The sequence below is a fragment of the Diceros bicornis genome, chromosome 33, assembly GCF_020826845.1.
Source record: "Diceros bicornis minor isolate mBicDic1 chromosome 33, mDicBic1.mat.cur, whole genome shotgun sequence".
NCBI classification, from domain to species: domain Eukaryota; kingdom Metazoa; phylum Chordata; class Mammalia; order Perissodactyla; family Rhinocerotidae; genus Diceros; species Diceros bicornis.
This window is the reverse complement of record NC_080772.1, coordinates 22,190,278-22,210,959: the sequence shown is the minus strand read 5'-3', so window position 1 is coordinate 22,210,959 and position 20,682 is coordinate 22,190,278. Positions and strand designations below refer to the sequence as shown.

General features: G+C 39.1%; 1 protein-coding gene across 14 annotated transcripts in view; it reads left to right on the top strand.

Annotated features, from left to right (window-relative positions):
- Positions 1-20,682, top strand: part of NCOA2 (nuclear receptor coactivator 2) — a 282,839-nt gene that overhangs the window by 207,335 nt on the left and 54,822 nt on the right. For all 14 annotated transcript variants that reach the window (XM_058528854.1, XM_058528863.1, XM_058528860.1 and 11 more), the window contains 3 exons: positions 11,148-11,251; positions 14,747-14,924; positions 17,931-18,119. In XM_058528854.1, coding sequence (XP_058384837.1) covers positions 11,148-11,251; positions 14,747-14,924; positions 17,931-18,119 — 471 coding nt within the window. The remainder of the gene's footprint in view (positions 1-11,147; positions 11,252-14,746; positions 14,925-17,930; positions 18,120-20,682) is intronic.

Below are 20,682 nucleotides of genomic sequence, written 5' to 3'. Positions count from 1 at the left end.
GATCCTTTGTTTTACCAGGCTTTGCTTCACATTTGGTCTAGACAGTTTAAGATGCCATCCTAAGGTGACAACTCTTTCCTGTAAGAGGACCCCGATGATCTTAGTGCCGAAGATGAATCATTCGCAACAGCTCTCTCTCTCTCTGCACCTTGCTGCACAGGCTCAGCCCTAATCACTGCCCTGCCTTGCTGGAGCCCAAGTTCATAAAGACCAGGACCATTTCGAGATTAGTTTCAGGAGAGAGGGTACCCACACTTTTATATGTAAAAATGTGAGTTCAAATCAAAACTGTTTCAAACATTTGAATAGAATAAACTTCTGTTTCTGTATGATATAAAAATGATACTTTGTGTAGTTTCTCCCATAAAAGTTCTATTTTGGAGAATATAGATCTTCTGACAGTTAAGCTCTTAGACCCAGGATTGTAGCCTTTTTACTCCATCCTTTCTTCCTGAAGCCCTGGCGAATAAACCTGGGTTCCTTCTCCAAGCTGGATTTTTCTGGAATAAGTATATAAAATGATTTTAGGTTTTGTATTTGTGCTGTGTGTATTTTTTTTTTTAACTGTTAGGGAGCCTTATTCCCATGCATAGTTCCTAATAGCTTAAAAAAAAAAAAAAAAAAAAAACTAAAACCAAAACAAGCTTTTCTGAACCAGGCAGAATATAAACAAACATACAGAGAAGGTCTAACAAAACAACCAATAATGGTGGTTTCAGGGTCACAAGAAATGGTCAACTTTGCCTGTAGCAATTGTTCAAAGTGCCTGAAATGGGCTCAAGACTAGACCTACTCCCTTAATAGTCACTTCTTTTCCTCCCTAAACATTCACATAGAAATTACTTAGTTTTTGTTTGTCTCGGTAAATAACCTGCTGAGTTGATCTAGAAAGAACCTCATTTTTAGCTACTGGAGATTTTCACCTATAAGAGGTTTTGGTGGTCACAGATGGAACGTAAGATGTTCTAGAGCCTGCCTCTGGAGATGAGCCCCCGTGTGCCCCATGACCCTAGGAGTAGAGACAGCGTGCTCTGGCCCTCTCGGGTCCCTGTGCACAGAGAGCTCTGGCCTTGGACCCCGCACTCACCTTACAGTCATTTCCCTTGTTCTCGTGAATTCTGATTGCTTTGATCCTTGGAGAGTATGCCCTCCCCTCAGCCCCATTTCCCCCTGCCTTCCGTGGTTGGCCAGAGCCATGGTACTACATGTATTTATGCAAAGTTCTGGCATTGTTATCGATGCTGTGCTTTCTCTAGTAGGATGATACAATTTAGCATAATTTAATGTTTCACATCTCTAAATTGGATCATTCTGTGTGCTCTTAGCTTCTTGCAATAGGTGCTGTAGATTGGGGACACCTGGTTTTTAAAAAGCGTGCTCATGAGGTCCTCCCGTGATTGGTCAAGCAAAGGCTACAAGTGAGAGAACTGGGAATAGTAGATGGTAGTAGGCAAATTGAAACCGGGGATTTTAGCCTCCCCGTGGTGGTGTTAGAATCGCAGTGGGGAAAAAGAGAAGAGTATCTGTACAACTAGCGCTAGCAATCTCTTTAAGAGGCATAGTCATCAGGTCCTGCATCTGTAGAGAAAAACTGGAAGGAAGAGATATCCAGATGGGAGAAGAACATGAGGAGAGGAAAGCTAGCAGGTCTGACAAGTAGAACATAAAAAGAATCAGAGAGCAAGATGCATGTCAGTGAAAGGGAGGTGGGGAGCACAGAGGCCTCCTGGGCGTGGAGGAATGGCCGCACGGGACAGTGAAGGTCAGGTCCTAGGATGGTTTTCAGTGTCCTGGGAGGCACACCTCTGAACTTCCACTGCTGAGGTACAGCAGAGGCTTGAGAGAGAAGCCCTGTGAGCGCTCGGAAAGAGGGGAGGACTTGTGGCAGGGTCAGCAATGGGCAGTGGAGGAACCAGCCCTGCTCCTTTCCTTCATCCCCCATCCCTCTGTTCCCTGTGCTTTTACTGGGCATCTTTATGGTGGTAAATTCTATGTTAGTCACTGGGTGTCCAAAATTGAATAAGACAAGAACCTTGCAGCCTCCAGGGATTTCAGCCTGTTTCCTCTGGCCTAATCCCACTTTCTAGATGGCTCTCCTGGCTCAGGCGGTGACCCGTACCCTTAGAGGCCAGGGCTTCTCCCAGCCCTCTCTGTGGGAGGAACAAGAAACCTAACGAAGCACTCTTTTATACTGGGTCCCCAGGCAAATGGGTGATTTGTAGAACTTTTCCTGTGTTGATTTGTTTCCTTAAGAGCTAAGAGGGCTGGGAAAATCCCAGAGTCTGATAAAAACTCCCATGGTACCCAAACTACTTTTTTTTTTTTATGAAGCAGGTTGTAACTTCCTGGATGATAATCCGGATTAATAAAGTTGGTCTGTTTTTGTTTTTCTTCGTCTCTCAGGTGTAGAAAGAGCATTGGTGACTTTTCTTCCCCTTAAATGCTGTACCGTTGGCCTGGCCACCATAGGAATTATCCTGATGCCCTTAGCACAGATGGTGTGATCTTTTTTCTCATCCCTTTTCTACCTGATACTTTGACTCCAAAAATCAGAGCTCAGAATCAACTTCTGTTATTTTAAATATACAGTAAAGTTCTTCAGAATAGATCCCTCTAAGGAGGCGTTTGTGATTTTTAGATCCTGGCTATACTGAATGTCAGCTCCAGCTGTAGAACTGTTCAGTATTAAGTCAAACATTATTGAGCACCCACCATGTGCCAGGCAGTGAGTAAAAAGACCTCTCTTGTAGCCACGGGACCAGCAATACAGTGAAAGGGACAGATAAGAAAACAGATGAGTCATTTCACAACACTAGGGGGAGTGGGCTGGGTGACGGGGCGGGCGTGGGCGTCGTGGAAACACAGAGAAAGGGGCTAACTTGGTTGTGCTGAACTTCGGGAACAGTTGATGGGGTCTTCAGAGAGAGCAGGTGGCAGAGCATCTTGCAAATGGAGCAGTCTGAGAAATGCTTGAAGTCTTGTGACAGTGTGATGCATTTTGGGAGATAAATAAATATTGCTGGGGTGTAAGTAGGAAAATCAGGAGATGAGGTTTGCTATGCCAATAAACAGAATAATGATTTAGGAGATAAATATTTACACTACTTTGACCAAAGTCTTTTTAAGGATTTTAGAAACAACTTTTAATATAATTTCCATATTTTTTAATGGAAATATTATTTATCAGAAACTTTAAGTGCTCCCATAGTATAATTTTGTTGGCCTTGCTTGAGTTAACATAGGTACTTGAAAGAAAGAAAGAAAACACTTTTATAATTCGGTCTTTTGAGAGGCTGCCCTTAAATATTCTGAATTAGAACTTCGCCTCCCTTCTCGTTTCTTTCACACCTGTTGATTATTTTTTTCTGCCTTCTTCTAGTCTCAATCTCACCTTTCAGCCTTCTAAACAAATTATGATTCCTCCATTTCCTTATTCACATGACTCCTAAAGCCTTAGCTAGCAGAACCCAATGAGTTAGAATTAACTCTAAATAAGCAGTTTTCATTTTATTTTGCCTTCATCTCTCAATACTCCATTGCTGTAGAAGATTCGAGTAGAGACGCACCGTTATCACATTGGGGAGTGAATGAATGCTGACTTAAGTTCAGTGACATGTACTTGTTGCCTTTCAGTCGATTCCTTGCAGTACTTCTGAAGCCTTGTTTCCATGGATTTAAACAGGATTCTTTCATTGCTTCTGTGGTTCACTGTGTGTCTGATATTTTTTTTTCCTTCTGTGATCTGTCTTTAAATTTAAGCTTCTATGGCATAGGCATATTTAGATTATGTAAAAAAAAAAAAGAGATTTTGGACAAATTGTTATATACTCACATGGCTTACTACAAAGATTATCCACTGTCTGTTTTACCTGTGAGTACATTCAATATTGATAGGTCATATGTGAAGTGGGGTACTAAAGAAAATTGAGTTTTGATGACAGCAGATTCAGTGATAGAGAGTTCTCATGAACAAAAGCATTTTCTAGCCAGTTATACCCAGAATCTATTCTGGTTACTGTCTTTTCTCTTGATAAGTGTAGTACATTAATTTTAAAAGTGGGGCCTGTATGTCTCAAACTTGTGGCATGATTATTGGTTCTCTTTAAATAGTCGTGCCTTACCATGGATGAAAACGAAACCAAGCGTGTTGCTTTCTCTGCAGCAGAGAGTGAGGGGGTTTTGCTGGGTGGAGATAGCCTTGAAATTGGTTAATTTTGCTGTTTCTTCATGCTGAAGAGAAACCATGATATGGTAACAAGAAGCTCAATGTCAGAAAGAGAGGGAGGCAACTTGGGGCTTAGGTTCCTCCCACCACTGCAGAAAGTGCAGCTGTGCGTTTTTAATATGCACAGCAGGAGATTTCAGCAGCTTGATGATATATAGTGCATCAATGTTGAAAAGATAAACACATTTGGAGAGCACAGGAAGGGCCTTGTGTTTTTATGTTAGCAGAATGCTTCCTAATGAATAAGAATGTGGTGCTGGCTTCACAGAGCCATATGGCAGCTTTTCTAATTTTAGTTGTGTGCAGATGCATAATTCTCTGGTTTTACCTTCTAGAACCTTTGAGATGCTACATAACTTTTCCTCTAATATTTAATCCATAGTGCTTGGCCAGAAACTGCCTGTCATTGTTTCAGTGACTTCGTTGCTCTGCGTGGGTCGCACTATGGCTAGGTCTCACAGTCACTTCACCTGAAACCATCCAGCTCCTAAATGCAAGAAAAGATGGAAATCGTGGATGTATTCCCACTAGAGTCTTAAAATTTGTTGTGGGGGTTATTAGACTTGTGTTTGACGTCAGTCTACTGAAAAATTGATAGATTTCTGGGTGAGTGATTTTACTCATTTTGAAGCAGTGGAATTAATTATAAAACCTGCATAAAGTATCAGGTTCCATTTTAGTCAAAGATTCTAGCACTTTAAATAATACTGCTTCAGTGAAAGCAACTATCCTCATGCTTGACCAGACATAAAAATAACTTTTAAACTCTTGCTTGGCTCTACGTGTCAGGGAGATCTAAACCATGGGCCGCGCTCAAGTTTTTCTGTATGTGTGTAAATACTCTGTGGGTTATCTTGCAGTTGACTTATTTTTAGAGTGAATAATTGATATTTGTTTGAATTTTGACTTGTTAACGATAGACTAATTTCCACAAGTTTTCCGCAGGCTTTTCAGATGATTAAAAAAAAGAAGAAGAAAAGAAAGTGTATATACCTCTTCGATAATGGCGGCCTCACCCTGTCCCTCTAATGGGCAGACATTAAGCAGCATTTAGGTTTCTGAGTCGTCAGTGGTGGTTGCCACTCCTCCTGCTGCTGGAGTTAGAACAATCATGTAGCCGTCCCCTGTGCCATGACTGCCATCTCTGTGAGGACATAGGACTCCGTTCTGGTGATGTTTTGTGCAAAGGCCCTTTGAGTGTATGTTCTCAGTTCAGTTGCCTGATAATCAAATAGACAAGACTTCCTAATATTATAAGATTCAGTAAGTTACCAGAAATCAATAAATAATGTTTCAGAAGAACAGGTAAAGGTCTTTTTTTAAAAAACACCACTTCATAATTTAAAAATAGCTAATTATACTTTTTTAAAGATAAATAAAATTTTTGCTAGACTCACAGTTTCTGATGTGTTGCTGTTCTCACCAGAAAACTTGTTTTACTTTCAAATTTATGCCTATAGATGCCAAAGATAAAGAATTGAATCCAGCTGCTTCAAAAAATACCTATTTTTTCTTATATTTTTAAATCACTTATATTTCTAGAGATCAAAGCCTTCCTTTTTCACCTTTCCCTTTGTTCTGAGAGAAAACACGAATAATAATTACTTATAAAGAAAAGCATATGGAACATAATATTAATGATTTTTCCCCAGTTTGTGGTATGACTCATCTTAACACGGTCCCTGAAGAGATGGGGTTTTGTTCTTTGCTTTGAACTGGAAATCTAATTAATTGGTATTGGATTTCTGAAGTGCAGGCAAATGGAGGAGGGGACTGGATAGGATGACTCCCCAAGCAGCCACCCAGGAGGGAAGGGACACTCGGAGAAAGACTAGAGAGGCATCCTTGGGAAATCTCTCTAATCAGAGCTTTGTATTTGTAAAAACTGTGTTATTAAAAAGATCATCGCTATTTTATGATATTTTTATCTTTTAGGGAGTGAGAAAGAAAAGGATAGAATTATTATTTTCATTGTTAGTCTCTTAGGTCATATTCTTTATCTAAAAAGATGACTTTAATGGTTAAAGTGCAGCAGGAAGAAATGGAAGTCAAGCCATGGAGAAGAAATCTTTTTTTAGGCTTTGAAAATTAAGTTTTATCATCTTTCTTCCATTTAAGAGTTCCATCTGTAATAATAAGATTTCATAAGGTTTTGATCATATGAAATTCTGGGACGATCTTTCTACTGTTGAGTTTACTGAAGGATATTTTTGTAACAGAATATATTTTTATAGTTAATGGATGCAAAATATAGAAAAGTAAATATAATTTGTGACCGCTGAGAAAATTGTCTAATTTAAAAATATTAAATAGTGTGTTTTAGTATAGTAATCCTGTACTTACAGAAGTATAAATATATCTAAGGATTTAAGCTTATTTATATCTGTTCCATAAGAATAGCATACTCATTACTGAAATGCTCCATCAAGATACCAATATATGTTCAGTCAACATAGTATATCTCAAAGGAGTCCTTTTCTTCCTCCTTTTAATTTTAAGGCTCAACTGAACATTGAACAAAGGTAGGAATTTCTTCATGAAAAGTACCCAAATAGCATGAATTCGTGGCCAGTTTAATTTAGATTCCCATTACATTGGGAAAACTATAATTCTAGGTGTTTTCTTATCAGTTCATATTATTGATTTTTTTCTTTTTAATATTGAGAGATGGTCAAAGCACAAATTCAGTACAGAATTAAATAATAGGTGACAAAGTTTCTGGAAAATGCATATATCCAAACATTTAGTGAGGACAGGAGTGAAAGGCCCTAAATTTGTATTTACCCATTGCCTCTCATTTATTGACTCCATCAGTAGTGAAAGTTTCCCATTCTCTTAATACATATGAGGGTATTGTGTAAGTATTGTGACATTTTAAAAGTTCTCTTGCAAATAATAGACTCAGAGTTTTCTTTCAAAGCATATGTTCCACTAATATAATTTCAAATTGATCTTGTGAAAATTTTTGTTGTTTTCATTTTTTAGTCAGGGATTCCTAGAATTCCAGTTTAGGCAGACTTTTTGTCAGTGTTCCTTAACGTTGGTTTTCAGAGGCCAGGCTGAGATTTCCCCCAGGCCAGACGCCACGCCCATTCCCACCAGTTTCCTTGTTGGGCCACTGCTTCTGCCATCCAAGTCAATTACAATGCATGGGAAATATTTCCAGCCATGTCCAGCCATTTTTCTCTCTTCTTTGAACTTAAAGTTAGTTCCTCACAGTGTAGCCCTAAATTCTTCTCGTTTGGTTCGATTGTAATTGTTTTGGCCTCCGAGCTAAATGTAATCTCTCCGCTGACGAGGATTATTCACTCTGCCTGTACCACACACTTAGCAAGACATCCGAGATGCATAGACGGACACTGCTGAGCTGATCCCATCCATTTCCTTGTCATGGCCACTCATTCTCTGTGACTTCTTGTTAGCTACTTCTTTTCCCCTTTTAAAGGTTTATTAGTTGAATATTATAAAGAGGAAAAAATGACGTTTTATTATTACAAATAAGTTTTCAGGATGTTACTTATTTTTATCCAGGCTTTCCAGTAGAGCCCAAACACATATTTTATCAGATCTAAATCATCTCCTACTTTAAATTTTAGGCCCTCACCCTAAATTATATCTGATCCGTAGATTCCTAAAAATAAAAGAAAATGCTATGCAGATATGATCCTCATTCTACATATTTTCTGATAAAATTCCAAAATGCAGAGCCTGAGCTTGTTGCTAGAATATTTAAAATAACCCATCATGAAAGTTTATCAGTGTTTAGGAAACTGCATGATTGGATTTTCTACATTTGAATGTTTAAAATTCGACAAATGGATGAATTTAGGAAAGTTTTGGGTCTTACAGAGTGATTGATGATCAGATCCTCTGTAAACTTCTCACAGGGTATATTGTCTTGAAAAGACTCAGAAATGGATTATCAGAGGCACTGTTATTTTGTATTTCTTTTGCCCTAAAATGCGGCATTATTATAGACCCCACAGAAAACAATGATTTCTTACTATTGTGATATCAGAATCTCATGACAAATAGCCTGATGTTTTCTAGTGATCAGCGACAGGTACAGAGTTGCCCTTGTGATTAACAGCTGTTGCTTCATATCTCACTCTCCCCCAGCATTAATCTAAATTAAGTCCATTCTTTAAAAAGAATAAAACCACCAGTTGTAACAGTGGAAGGATAGGAGAACTTGGGACCCTGAGAACATGAGATGCCTGGAAACTTCCTGACTAAGGCAAGACAAGATGATTCGTTTTTTAAGACTGGTTCTCCTCAGAAAACCCTCTTCCCATATTATTGACCCTGCCCACCTATTCCGTTCTTCCCCCTGCACCCTGCAAGGCTGGTGGGCCTCGAGGAGAAAATCAGTTTCTTTTTCCACCCACCCTCGATTCCAGTTGCTCCTGTATTTCTGGGAATATGTGCCAGCAGTGGGTCTAGTCTGTCAGTCAGCCACCAAATATTTGGTGAAAACCTACTCTGAAATAGGGACGGTGCTTAGCCATTGAGGATACAGGCACAGTCCCCCTTCATAAAACTTGCCTTCTGGTGGGGACAGTGTACTATTTCGTGGACTGTGATTCGCATGGCAGGAGGTGGGCAGAACAGGATACCCTCCTGGGAAGATGTATCAGAATCTCATGCAAAGAAGGCCTTTTCAATCTGCAAATTCTGATGGACCCTGTCTGGACAGATCTTTTCTTGTACACCATTCCAATTTGAGAATCAGTGCTGCTACAAAGATGTTACTGATGGGAGCGTATACTCCTGTGAATAGTTTGGAAGTGGAGGGAAGGCTGTGAATTACCATTCTATGGGATGTTAATCCATTGTTCCTACACACCGAGTGCCACAACGCCAAAGGCAAAATAAGAATGCAGTAGGACCACATAAATAAATAATATCTTTTATATGGGTTTTAAGATTTAGTATTAATGAAACTCAGGGATCCTTAGGCCTGAAGCCTGCTGGGACTACCACAAGACAGGGCTGTTAAATTAGGTGAAAATATGATGAAGCAGTAGGTGATGGTGCCAGTGCTATCCCTGGTGGGAAGTAAGGTGAGCAGAAACTGAAGAGAAATCTACAGCCTTCAGAGTGAACTGGCAAAGAAGAAGTAATAGTATGCCCCAGTATGCGTTTATTTGGGGTATATTTGGCAGTGAAAAAGATTCTAGCAAAATGGGGATTGGTGTGTGTGTGGTGGAGGGTGTTGGGAGAGCCTCAGATATTTCCTGCCTCGGTTAAGACTGGCTGAGGAATGGGGCTGAGACCAAGTCTGCGGAGGGGGCAAGCGTTAAGCGACCTCACAGTCAAGAGCTAGGGAAGGCAGCAAGAAAAAAATGAAGTGAGGGCAACAGGTCCTCACAATATTGAGTTATAAAGGCTCCCAGACAGCAGGTCCCTTCATAGGTGGTCACAGTTATTTAGATCTAAGGAGGTGAATCAGGAATGTAGTAGAGCAATGGAAAAAGCTGATACAGTCTGCCTGTGATAAGCTCTGCAAAGAAATTACTACATTTGGTTGAAACTCAGTAAGGAGGAACTAATAAACAGAAATATGCTAGTAGTAAGTTACATTTGAAAACTACTTTTTAGTTTTTCGAGTATGTTTTACATATCCCATTTACTCCTGTCACAGTCCATGATGTACAGAAGACAGGTACTAAGGCCTTCAAAAGTTGAAGTGACTTCCTCTGACTCACACTTCTGTTAAGTGGCTGAGTTTAGACTTGAACCACACAGGTCATCTTCCGTTTTCCACTGATAAACATACATGTGGAAGCTCTCCATCATGGGAGCGGCGAGATTTGGAGGACCTGCATAATTCCTAATTATTTTCTGCGATGTCAAATGCAAATTAAGCTTTACAGGTTTTCAAAATACTGTGTAAAATCTTTTTTACAAAAAAGGAAGCAAAATTTACCAAGCTCTAAAAGCAGATTTGTTCTGGGTACTAAATTGATTTACGGTTTTCTTTATTTGCATTTAATTACAATGATAACATGCAGTGTAAACAAGGATATAATTTATTCGGGTACAAATAATTGGCACATTGTTTTTGTGTTGTTTTTTAGCAAGTTGTTGATATGTATCCATTATGCTTTAGACTTTTTTTGGTGTTCTTGAAGTAACTAGTTTGCGTGTATGTAGATAACCGTGCATCTGTTTCTTCTGTGAGATTTTTTCAGGAGAGAATGTCTTCTTGGGCCTTGTGGGCCTGAAAGCTGCCTCACATGTTTCTATCCAGGAGCACATATTATGCACCTCTGTACTGGATAAAAGGGCAGCCATTGAAATTCTCTAGGTGCTTGATAGGGTGCCTCTTCTCTGCCTTAAATTGTAAAGCATCTTCAACAAGACGGGGACCAAATCTTTCTGGTTACTTTAAGTGTGAATGTGACAAGAGGTGGAACGGTACCAGAGTCCAGGCAGTCCTTATGGAGTGTCACATGGGAGCAGCCTTAGCAAGTTAGGACTTGTTTTTATTCCTTCTTCAAATGTGTGCAAATTCCTTCTTCAAATGTATGTCTGATTATGCTACTGAATTCTGAATATCAGACCCTCCGTTATCCTAGTTTGGGGAATCTCTTGAGTAGAAACTAATTGTGCCATGGTATATAGCAGTTTTGTAATCTAGAAAAATGCTTGTCAGGGACTAGCATGAAACCACTAAACTCATTTTATCAGCAGCATGAAAGGCGATCTGAGCCACAGGTTCTGGAGGTGAAAAGTTAATGTTCTGGCTCCTGCTTCCAGCAGTTTCTCCTGTTCAGTGGCAGTGGGGATGTATTTAAGTCTTTTATAGCCATATCTGATCCCATTAGAGATTTTAAAAATCATTACAATAAAAATGTTTCTGTGTCACTCTGCCCTTGAAATAGCACTGCGATTTAATTCACACTTATGTTTGTTGCAGAGAAAGCAGCAGCTGCCAACATCGATGAAGTGCAGAAGTCAGATGTATCGTCTACAGGGCAGGGTGTCATCGACAAGGATGCGCTGGGGCCTATGATGCTTGAGGTAGCACATCCTCTTTTGGTTCTATATTTACAGTGTTGTGGGTCTTCACAGGATTATATTTAATTTTCAGGTAAATGTAATTTAAGGGTAATCCACACTTAATTTTCACTCTTAAGGTTGAAGTACTGTTGACCTCTTTAGCTTCCTAATACATATCTATTCTCTGGCTCCTGATTCTAGCATTTGTACATTTCAAATTAATAATGCAGAACTAAATTGACTAGATTAGAATATAAATTGACAGGCTTTAACTACCGGTTGAGCATTCATTTTGGAAAACCATGTTCACAAGTTCTGTTAAATTCTGTGATATAATATATTTTAGCTTGAAAGGTTCCCCAGATTCTTAGATTTTATATATGCCATGTACATATGCCTATATATACAGGTTAAAATTTGAGGACCAAAAGGAGGTTTATGCTTTTTATTTATGCTACTTCAGACTAGTTTATTTATCTCATAAAGATGAAAATGGAAGTAACAGGCAGAACTTTTAAGATAAGCATCACAGTGTAATGCTTGGTCTTAACTGCCTATTCTTTATTAACCTTAGGAAGTTTTATGACCAGACTGCTATCCAGAATTTGTAGAGTCCAGCTTTCCTATTGTATTAACTGGTACAATATTAACCACCAAGTGCTTTGCTGTACCTATTCCAAAACTAAAATGCAAGATGTAGGCTATGGTAAGATGAGGGAAAAAGTGTGAGTGAATATATAACAAGAAGCAGAGGAGCCCTGAGACATAAATTATGTCAGTTCTCAGGATAATTTACTCTGCTGATGATAAGATGAGATTGAAAATTACCTCACAGCCAGAAGCTTTGCAGCATTATCATTATCATTGCAGAATCGCTTAACTTGCTGCAGCAGCCACACGTATATAAGAAATTAGGATTTTTAAAGCAAAGATAACCAATAATCGTCCCTTTTTTTCAGTTGGTGCATAGGATGATTTTTATTTTTAGAAAACTTAATTCTGTGAAAATCTACCGTATAATTGGAAGGTGAGGGGGAACACAGAAGAAATTTAAAGATTGTCTGACCCAGTCTTTGTATGAAATGACAGAATTCATTCCCTGGGGCTGGACCTGCTGGCCAGCCCGTTAAATGACCCCATGTTGTCCTTTGCTTATTTCTCTTGAGTCACTGGCTTGAAAACATCCAACTACAATTTTCGGTGAAAAAGCAAAAACACACTTAACCTGATTTTCCAGAGTCAACAAGGCAGCAGTGGAAGGCCACAGTGCTACTTCCGCTTGATTCTTTGAAGCACATAAGAAAACTCTAACTAGGTGGACTATTTAGAATTAGATGAAAGAAAGTAGATAACTTCCTGTGGAAAAAATTTTGAATTATAAACAAAATCGATTTGAAAATTATGGTAATCTAGATTTTTACAGTTAGGAAATTCCCGTATGTCTGTGTTTATTCCTTACATCAGGAGGAAATTAAAGTAGGGTGGAAACTCCTGGGAAGACTTTTGAGGCTTCTGAAAAGAAATGCTTGAAGTAACCACAGGGCTGTGACTCGAGCCCTTGGAGAGCGAGTTCATTAATTGTAGAAATGAGATTGTTGAATGTTGTGGGCCTTATCTCATCAAATCAAACCAACATTTTTGGTGTTTCAAAATAGTCTGCTGAGAATTCAGTGCATTGAGCAAGTACCTGTGTAGCAGGACGTTAGTTCTAAATATGTTAGAGAGGCAGTGTTGAATCCAGTTACTTCAGGTTTGAATTTAAATCTTTATCTCTGTTTACATGTAATAGTTTAAACAGAGAAAGCCTGTTCTCGTCGAGCTGTTCCCAGGCATAGATGCACACTCATGCTTACATCATAGCATAGTGGTTGCTAGGCAACCAAACCAAATGTCAGCTTTTTTCATCAGGGCATATCATAGTGAGCTTTAAAAAAACACAAACAGTTTTATGAGATGAAACAATTTCATCTTTCGGTTGTATTATGCCACAAATCCTTCTTTTTACTATGGTACAAAGCAGTAGGAAGCTGCATGCACTTTTAGAAGTGAACTCTAGGTTATATGATTATGAAAATCCCTGTTGGATGTGCATTGAAAGCAGTGAGTTTAAAAGGACACTTGCTACGTAACTAATCAGCCGACTGACTTCCTGTCCCCCCTCACAGACACACATTCGTACACACACTCACACAAGGTTTTCAAGGGTTGATGCCAACCTATTATGGAAGGCCGTTTACGTATAGTCTTGCTTTGCCCTGCATATTGTTTATACCACTGGGAAAACTTGACGAAATATTTAAGAAAAACTTAAAACCAAGTGTTGTTTTTTTTTTTTTAAACTTTTCATTAGTGCCTTACGGTCAGTTCTAATTTGAGAGAGCCTTAGTTTTGTGATGAAAATAGGATTAAAGATGGAATGTATTCAAAGAAAGCTCGCAAAATAGGAGGCTGTTATAACTCAAGGAAAAAACAAACTAGGAAAAAAGTAATGCCCCAATTATACACATGGTTATATCAGTATGTACATGTAACATTCATGTTAAAAATAGTAGTAAATACATAACATGAAGAAACTGTGTGGCATAAAGTGGGTAGACCAGATGGCCCTGTTTCAAGGTATGCCTGATCAATATCAAGCCTTTATTATCTTTATTTCCTGAAATGATGCTAGATTCTGCATCTCCTTCCCTAGTCAAGACTGGAGTGACAACGAAGAGTGAGGCTATGCACCCATTACAGGAAAAATGCTATCATCTAGGTGACTTACCTACATCTTGACAATCTGGAGAAAAAGTAATATAGAAGGGCACAGCTAGTTGACTTTCCGGTGCTCACTGTTATAAACCAAAACCTTGAGTCCCTTTCTAGTCTTGGACAGTGCTGACCACATCTAAGCCTGAGGTCCCCATGAAGACTAGTTTGTCATATCAGAGACACGCTTCCCGGACCCTTGCCCCATATACACCAAACAATAAGGGATCGATGTTTCTGTAAAGGTCTATCATCTGCTGTTCTTTTTGTTTAAACCCTGGCAGCTTTAAGGGTAGTAAAATTTTCAGGGTTTTTTTCTTGACATTTATCCTTAAAATGAGGGCAAATTATCAATGACCCCTTCCTCCTGCTGTATTGCATGAGAAACCGTACAAGGAAATTACTTTACGTTGGGTAGGTAACATAAAAGCTGTCCTTGGCCCTGTGGAGTACATCAAGCTAATTTTGAAAATACAGATAAATGCCTGTACACTTTTACTTGGCAATAATTATCTCCTGATAAGTTAACAGAGTTAGTGTTTGTCATTTACTTTGTGACAAGAAACCCCGATCTAGGCTCTCTCCTACTTACCAAGATGAAATAATTTGAAAATGTGTTGTTTCTGAAAACTAGGAGAGGAGCCAGAGAGATCTCTTTTCTATCCACTGTGAATTCTGTTTGTCTTAAAGGGATCATTCCCTTCTTAGATTGCATAGGATTGTATGTTGTATCCTTTCTAACATAGTTTGTGCCTTTTCCCTTAGGCCCTTGACGGCTTCTTCTTTGTAGTGAACCTGGAAGGCAACGTTGTGTTTGTTTCAGAGAATGTGACACAGTACCTAAGGTATAACCAGGAGGAGCTGATGAACAAAAGTGTATATAGCATCCTGCACGTTGGGGACCACACTGAGTTTGTCAAAAATCTGCTGCCAAAGTCTATAGGTAAATGCCTGTCTGCTGGGTCTCTCCGAACTCCCCCCACCCCCATACACGTGGTTGGAGGGGGTAAAATAGAACTTCATTATGTCCAGTGGGGATAAGAGTAACTGGGTGGTTGTTTAGAAATGCTTGTGTTAAGTATTTAAGCTTATTTTTTTTTTTTAATTTTACTTATTTATTTTTCCCCCAAAGCCCCAGTGGATAGTTGTGTGTCATAGCTGCACATCCTTCTAGTTGCTGTATGTGGGACGCGGCCCCAGCAAGGCCGGAGAAGCGGTGCGTCGGTGTGCGCCGGGATCCGAACCCGGGCCACCAGTAGTGGAGCGCACCCACTTAACCGCTACGCCACGGGGCCGGCCCAGTATTTAAGCTTAGAAGTCATGGAGAATAGGACATCTGCAGATATTAATCTTGAGTGAATGATCGTTTTGATCCTGTGTTTAAAGTACGTGAAAATAATTCAGATGGAAAGTACTCATGGCAACTATTTTCATGCGGTATGTTTTGTTGTTGTGTTTTGAGAAGGTGCCGAGTTGCCTCCCACCCTATCCAGGGCCGGCCGACTCTGTTTTGTCCGTTTTCTCCAAGACGGTCTGAGATGTAAAAGGTCATGGGAAGTTTGAGATTCAACTTATTTTGAATGCTGCTTGTGAAAAGAGTGTGTGTGTGGGTGTACACAACATTCTAAAAATAAAATGTTCAGGAACAAGTGGCGTATAGAGGCTCAAATGCTATCAGCCCGGGAGCCCTAAATGGGCTCTGCCATTTCACAGACTCTTCAGTGGCTCTGCAAGTGTCACCATCAGATGCTGCCTCCTTCGGGAGCCACTCTCCCTGCTTCAGGTTCCTGGCTTCTTCATCTTAGTTTGGAGCTGCTGTCCAAAAGTGTATGTGATTATTAAGGGCCGTGCTTAAAGTGGGTGATTCACAGCGTGGCCCACCTTAGTTGCCACTCTGGAGTATTGCTGTTCCCACTTACTAAGTGGTTCTTTTTTTAATATTCTCACTTAAACTGATGATGCTAAGAACATCTTTACAGATAAAAAGAAGTGCATATTTTCGTACTGAATAAGGTCAACTCCTGAGTTAGCAAGTATTTCTGTTCTTTTTCGTAAGACTGTTTATATTAGCTGATCTTATTGTTACCACAGTAAATAGGAAAAGGTTCTTTCGAATTCCGTTATGGCTAGCTTTTCCTTGATGTGATGACCCTTTGTTCAAAGTAACTGCAACAGTAATACAAAATAGATGAATGCTGTGTGAGATTCTTTTATTACATTCCCTAGTAAATGAACAAGAAAATGGAATTTCTTATTTCAAGTAACTAATATTTTCAGATTTCTTCAGTAATTTTATGACTTCCTCAAAGGACCTATACTTATTAATTCACTATTATTAATTCACTTGTCTAAAGAGCTCTTTGCCTTACTTTATATTGTACTTTTTTTATACTTTCAAATTACTTATTAACCTGAGTTAATAAGAACTCTTTTTTCTTTGATTACTCTATGTAGTCTCCATTATGTAAATAAGCTTTTAAGACAGTTGATGGTGAAATAGACTTCCCGAATGTCTGCATAAACATATGAAGCTAGCTATGGTTCCTTCTGTAGTTCTAAAACAATTTCTTTGCAGTTAACTTGATATTTCCTTTTTCTTTCTAGGGTTTGTTTCCCTTTTTATTCCTCTGCAGCCCAGTGGCTGTGGGCTTAGCGTTGGGTTCACCATAGCACCTAGATGTCCTTTTAAGTGTGGTCTAACTAGTGACTTTTGAGAGTATATTTGCTTGTTTTATGACTGGCATTGTCCTAATATTTTTTAGAGATAAAACATAAGGAAGAGTAAAGAAAAGAATGCCAAAATGAGAATTAGGATGGTGTCTGATTCCAGCTCTTCTAGTAGTTGAACAGTTCTGTGGACATCATTTTTCTCATCTGTAGAATGAAGAAGTTGGTCTAGTGATCCGTAAACATCCTTTAGATCTCAAAATCAGTCCTTCTTTTGTTTCTCTCATTGATTTCTCTAACGCATTTCCCAAAAAATGAAGTCTTTCCTCTCTTTCATTATCTTTCTTGAATTAATACATTTCTAAGTATTGATACTAAAATAGAAGACGTGTGAAGTAGTTTTTCACTTGAAAAGAAATAAATTACATTAGCAGTGTATCCTCCAGGATGTTTCAGTCTTATGGAGGAAATATACACGAAACAATTTTAAAAGACTTACAATAGGGTAATTCAGCAACAGCCAAGTTACAGAATATACCCTAAAATTTCTGTAAAATTTTAGAAAAGAAGAGGCAGTGTGGGGTGCCTGGAGTAGTGGGTTAAGTGTATGGAGGATCTCAGTCTTAGACCATGAGTACATCTGGATGGGAGAAACAGGCAGCCTGACGTTTTGGATAGGGTAGCAGAAGCAAAGAGATCTGTGTGGGACTGGGGATGGAGGGTGATGGAGGGAGGCTTGTGTTGGGCAGTGTGTAAGATCTGGTTGGATGGATAAGATGGGACTGATTAGTGAGAATTTGATTTATCAGTTTGAATGGTCTTCATACTCCTGACTGCACCAAGTCCAAATCTTTCCAAGAATTTAGTGCATGCTACAGTTGGTGCCACTTACAGATTTTTGAGCAGGGGTAATATATCTAAAACTGGAATGCATGTAGATTGAACTAAATTTCCAAGAAATCAAAGTTAAGAAATCAAAACCTAAAAATAGAGAACTGTAATATTCTGGTAATAAATAATCAAGGCCTGAACTTGAAGGGAAGGAGTCGGGGTGAAGAATAAGAAGTATAAAAGACATTTGAAAATCTTAAGAATTTTCTCACGTTGTTAAAACATTAACCCAAGAATTTTTTCTCCTCTAGATTGTGAAATTATTTAGAAAAGTATAAACATTATATAAAAGTAAAATAACCATACATTTCCTATATCATTTGGATAATTCGGCAGCAGTGAGTCTGATGTTGGTTTCTTTATAATATCGGATTACTTTTGCCTTGCTCAGTGAATGGGGGATCTTGGTCTGGCGAACCTCCTAGGCGGAACAGCCATACATTCAATTGTCGGATGCTGGTAAAGCCTCTACCCGAGTCGGAAGAGGAAGGTCATGATAACCAGGAAGCACATCAGAAATATGAAACTATGCAGTGCTTTGCTGTCTCTCAACCAAAGTCCATCAAAGAAGAAGGAGAAGGTACTGCAAAATCTTTAGGATATTTTATATATCTGTGTGTTTATTCCTGTGCTATTTCTTTCATGCTTAATAATCTAAAATTAGTGGCCACACAAAGAAAAATTTAGAGGCAGTTTCTTTGTTCTTTTTACCTACTTAACAATTTTTGTGATAAATACCATTTTTAAGTCTTTAAAACAGCCCTATCCAATAGAATTTTCTGCAGTGATGGCAGTGTTATAGATCTTCAGTGTCCAGTGCAGCAGCCACTAGGTACATGTGGCTCTTGAGCATTTGAAATGTCAGTAATGCAATTGGGAGAATGAATTTTCTATCTAATAGAAATAGCCACATGTGGCAAGTGGCTGCCCTGCCAGAGCAGCTCTCTTAGTGGTTGGACCTCTCGGGGATTCTGGGCTCCTCTGAGCGTCTACTGCAAGCTCTGAGCCACAGCCCTAGGAAAACACACACAGGTACAAACAACATTTTTCATATACTTTCGGGGGATTAATGGATTCCATGTAGCTTATCCATGGATGCCGGGTCCAGAATATGGTGTAATAGAATGATACTTAAGAGAGGATAGAGATGGGAGTGGGGAACGAAGAAGTTTCAAACTATAAGTTCTTAGGCTCTTCCCCTTAAAGATATGCTGATGTAGTGTCCACCCCCTTCGCCCTCCAAGCAAGCCATTCCACACTGCTGAGTGTCACTCTCTGTAGTATGAGACAGTGCTGAAGAGGGCATTCTGTGCGTGTAGCAGAAGGGGAAGAGCTGAGCACCACTGGTGAGTGGAATGGCTTTATACTCAGACAGGCTAGCTCCTAATTCAGCCACTTACCAGCTCTGTGACTTTGGGCAAACTCCTTGACCTCTCTGAACATCAGTTTACTCTATTACCAAGTGAAGTCAATAGTACCGGTATCAGAGTGTTATGAGGATGAAATGAATATGCCTGACCGTGACTGGCATTAAATACTAGTTATTTAATCCTTTTAAAATATATATCTAAGTAATTTTTTTATTGTGAAATTTTTGTTGTACATTATTGTTTATCAGTCACTGTATAAATGCATCCCCCCACCCCTTGTGCCCACCCCCCACCCCCCTAGCCCCTGTAACCACCAAACAGTTCTCTCTGTCCGTGTGTTGGTTTATCTTCCACGTATGAGTGAAATCACGCACTGTTTGTCTTTCTCTTTCTGGCTTATTTCACTTAACATAATACCCTCCAGGTCCATCCATGTTGTTGCAAATGGGACAATTTTGTCTTTTTTTATGGCTGAGTAGTATTCCATGGCATATATATACCACATCTTCTTGATCCAGTCATCAGTCGAGGGACACTTGGGTTGCTTCCATGTCTTGGCTATAGTGAACAATGCTGTGATGAACATAGGGGTGCATAAGCTTCTCTGGATTGTTGATTTCAGGTTTGTTGGGTAAATACCCAGTAGTGGGATAGCTGGATCATAAGGTATTTCTACTTTTAATTTTTTGAGGAATCTCCATACTGTTTTCCACAGAGGCTGCACCAGTTTGCATTCCCACCAGCAGTGGATTAGGGTTCCCATTTCTCCACAGCCTCTCCAGCATTTGTTGCTTTTTGTCTTGGTGATTATAGCCATGCTAATGGGTGTAAGCTGATATCTTAGTGTGGTGTTGATTTGCATTTCTCTAATGACTAGTGATGTTGAGCATCTTTTCATGTGCCTATTGGCCATCTGTATATCTTCTTTGGAGAAGTGTCTGTTCATTTCCTCTGCCCATTTTTTGATTAGGTTGTTTGTTTTTTTGTTATTCAGTTGTGTGAGTTCTTTATATATTATGGAGATTAATCCCTTGTCAGATATATGGTTTGCAAATATTTTTTCCCAGCTGGTGGGTTCCCTATTCATTTTGATCCTGGTTTCATTTGCCTTGTAGAAGCTCTTTAATCTGATGAAGTCCCACTTGTTTATTTTTGATTTTGTTTCCCTTGTCTGAGTAGACATGGAATTCAAAAGATCTCTTTATGGCTGATGACTAGTAGTGTACTACCTATATTTTCCTTCAGGAGTTTTATAGTTTCAGGTCTCACCTTCAGGTCTTTGATCCATTTTGAGTTAATTTTTGTGTATGGTGAAAGAAGATGGTCTACTTTCATTATTGTGCGAGTGGCTGTCCAGTTTTCCCAGCACCATTTATTGAAGAGACTTTCCTTTCTCCACTGCATGTCCTAAGCTTCTTTGTCAAAGATTAGCTGCGCATAGATATGAGGTTTTATTTCTGGACTTTCAATTCTGTTCCATTGATCTGTTGTGTCTGTTTTTGTGCCAGTACCATCCTGTTTTAATTACTATTGCTTTGTAGTATGTTTTGAGGTCAGGGATTGTGATTCCTCCAGCCTTGTTCTTCTAAGTAATTTTTAATTTAAATTTTATTGGCAAAGGTAAGTACTAGAGCTGTCATAGATGATGCATAGTTTTTCAAAATTAAGTTATGTAGATATGGAATGTCAAGTGTTTTTATTCTCCTATGCAACAGAGTAAGTGCTACTATTTTATCCATTTCTGATAATATTCTAAAGCGATATAGAAAAGAT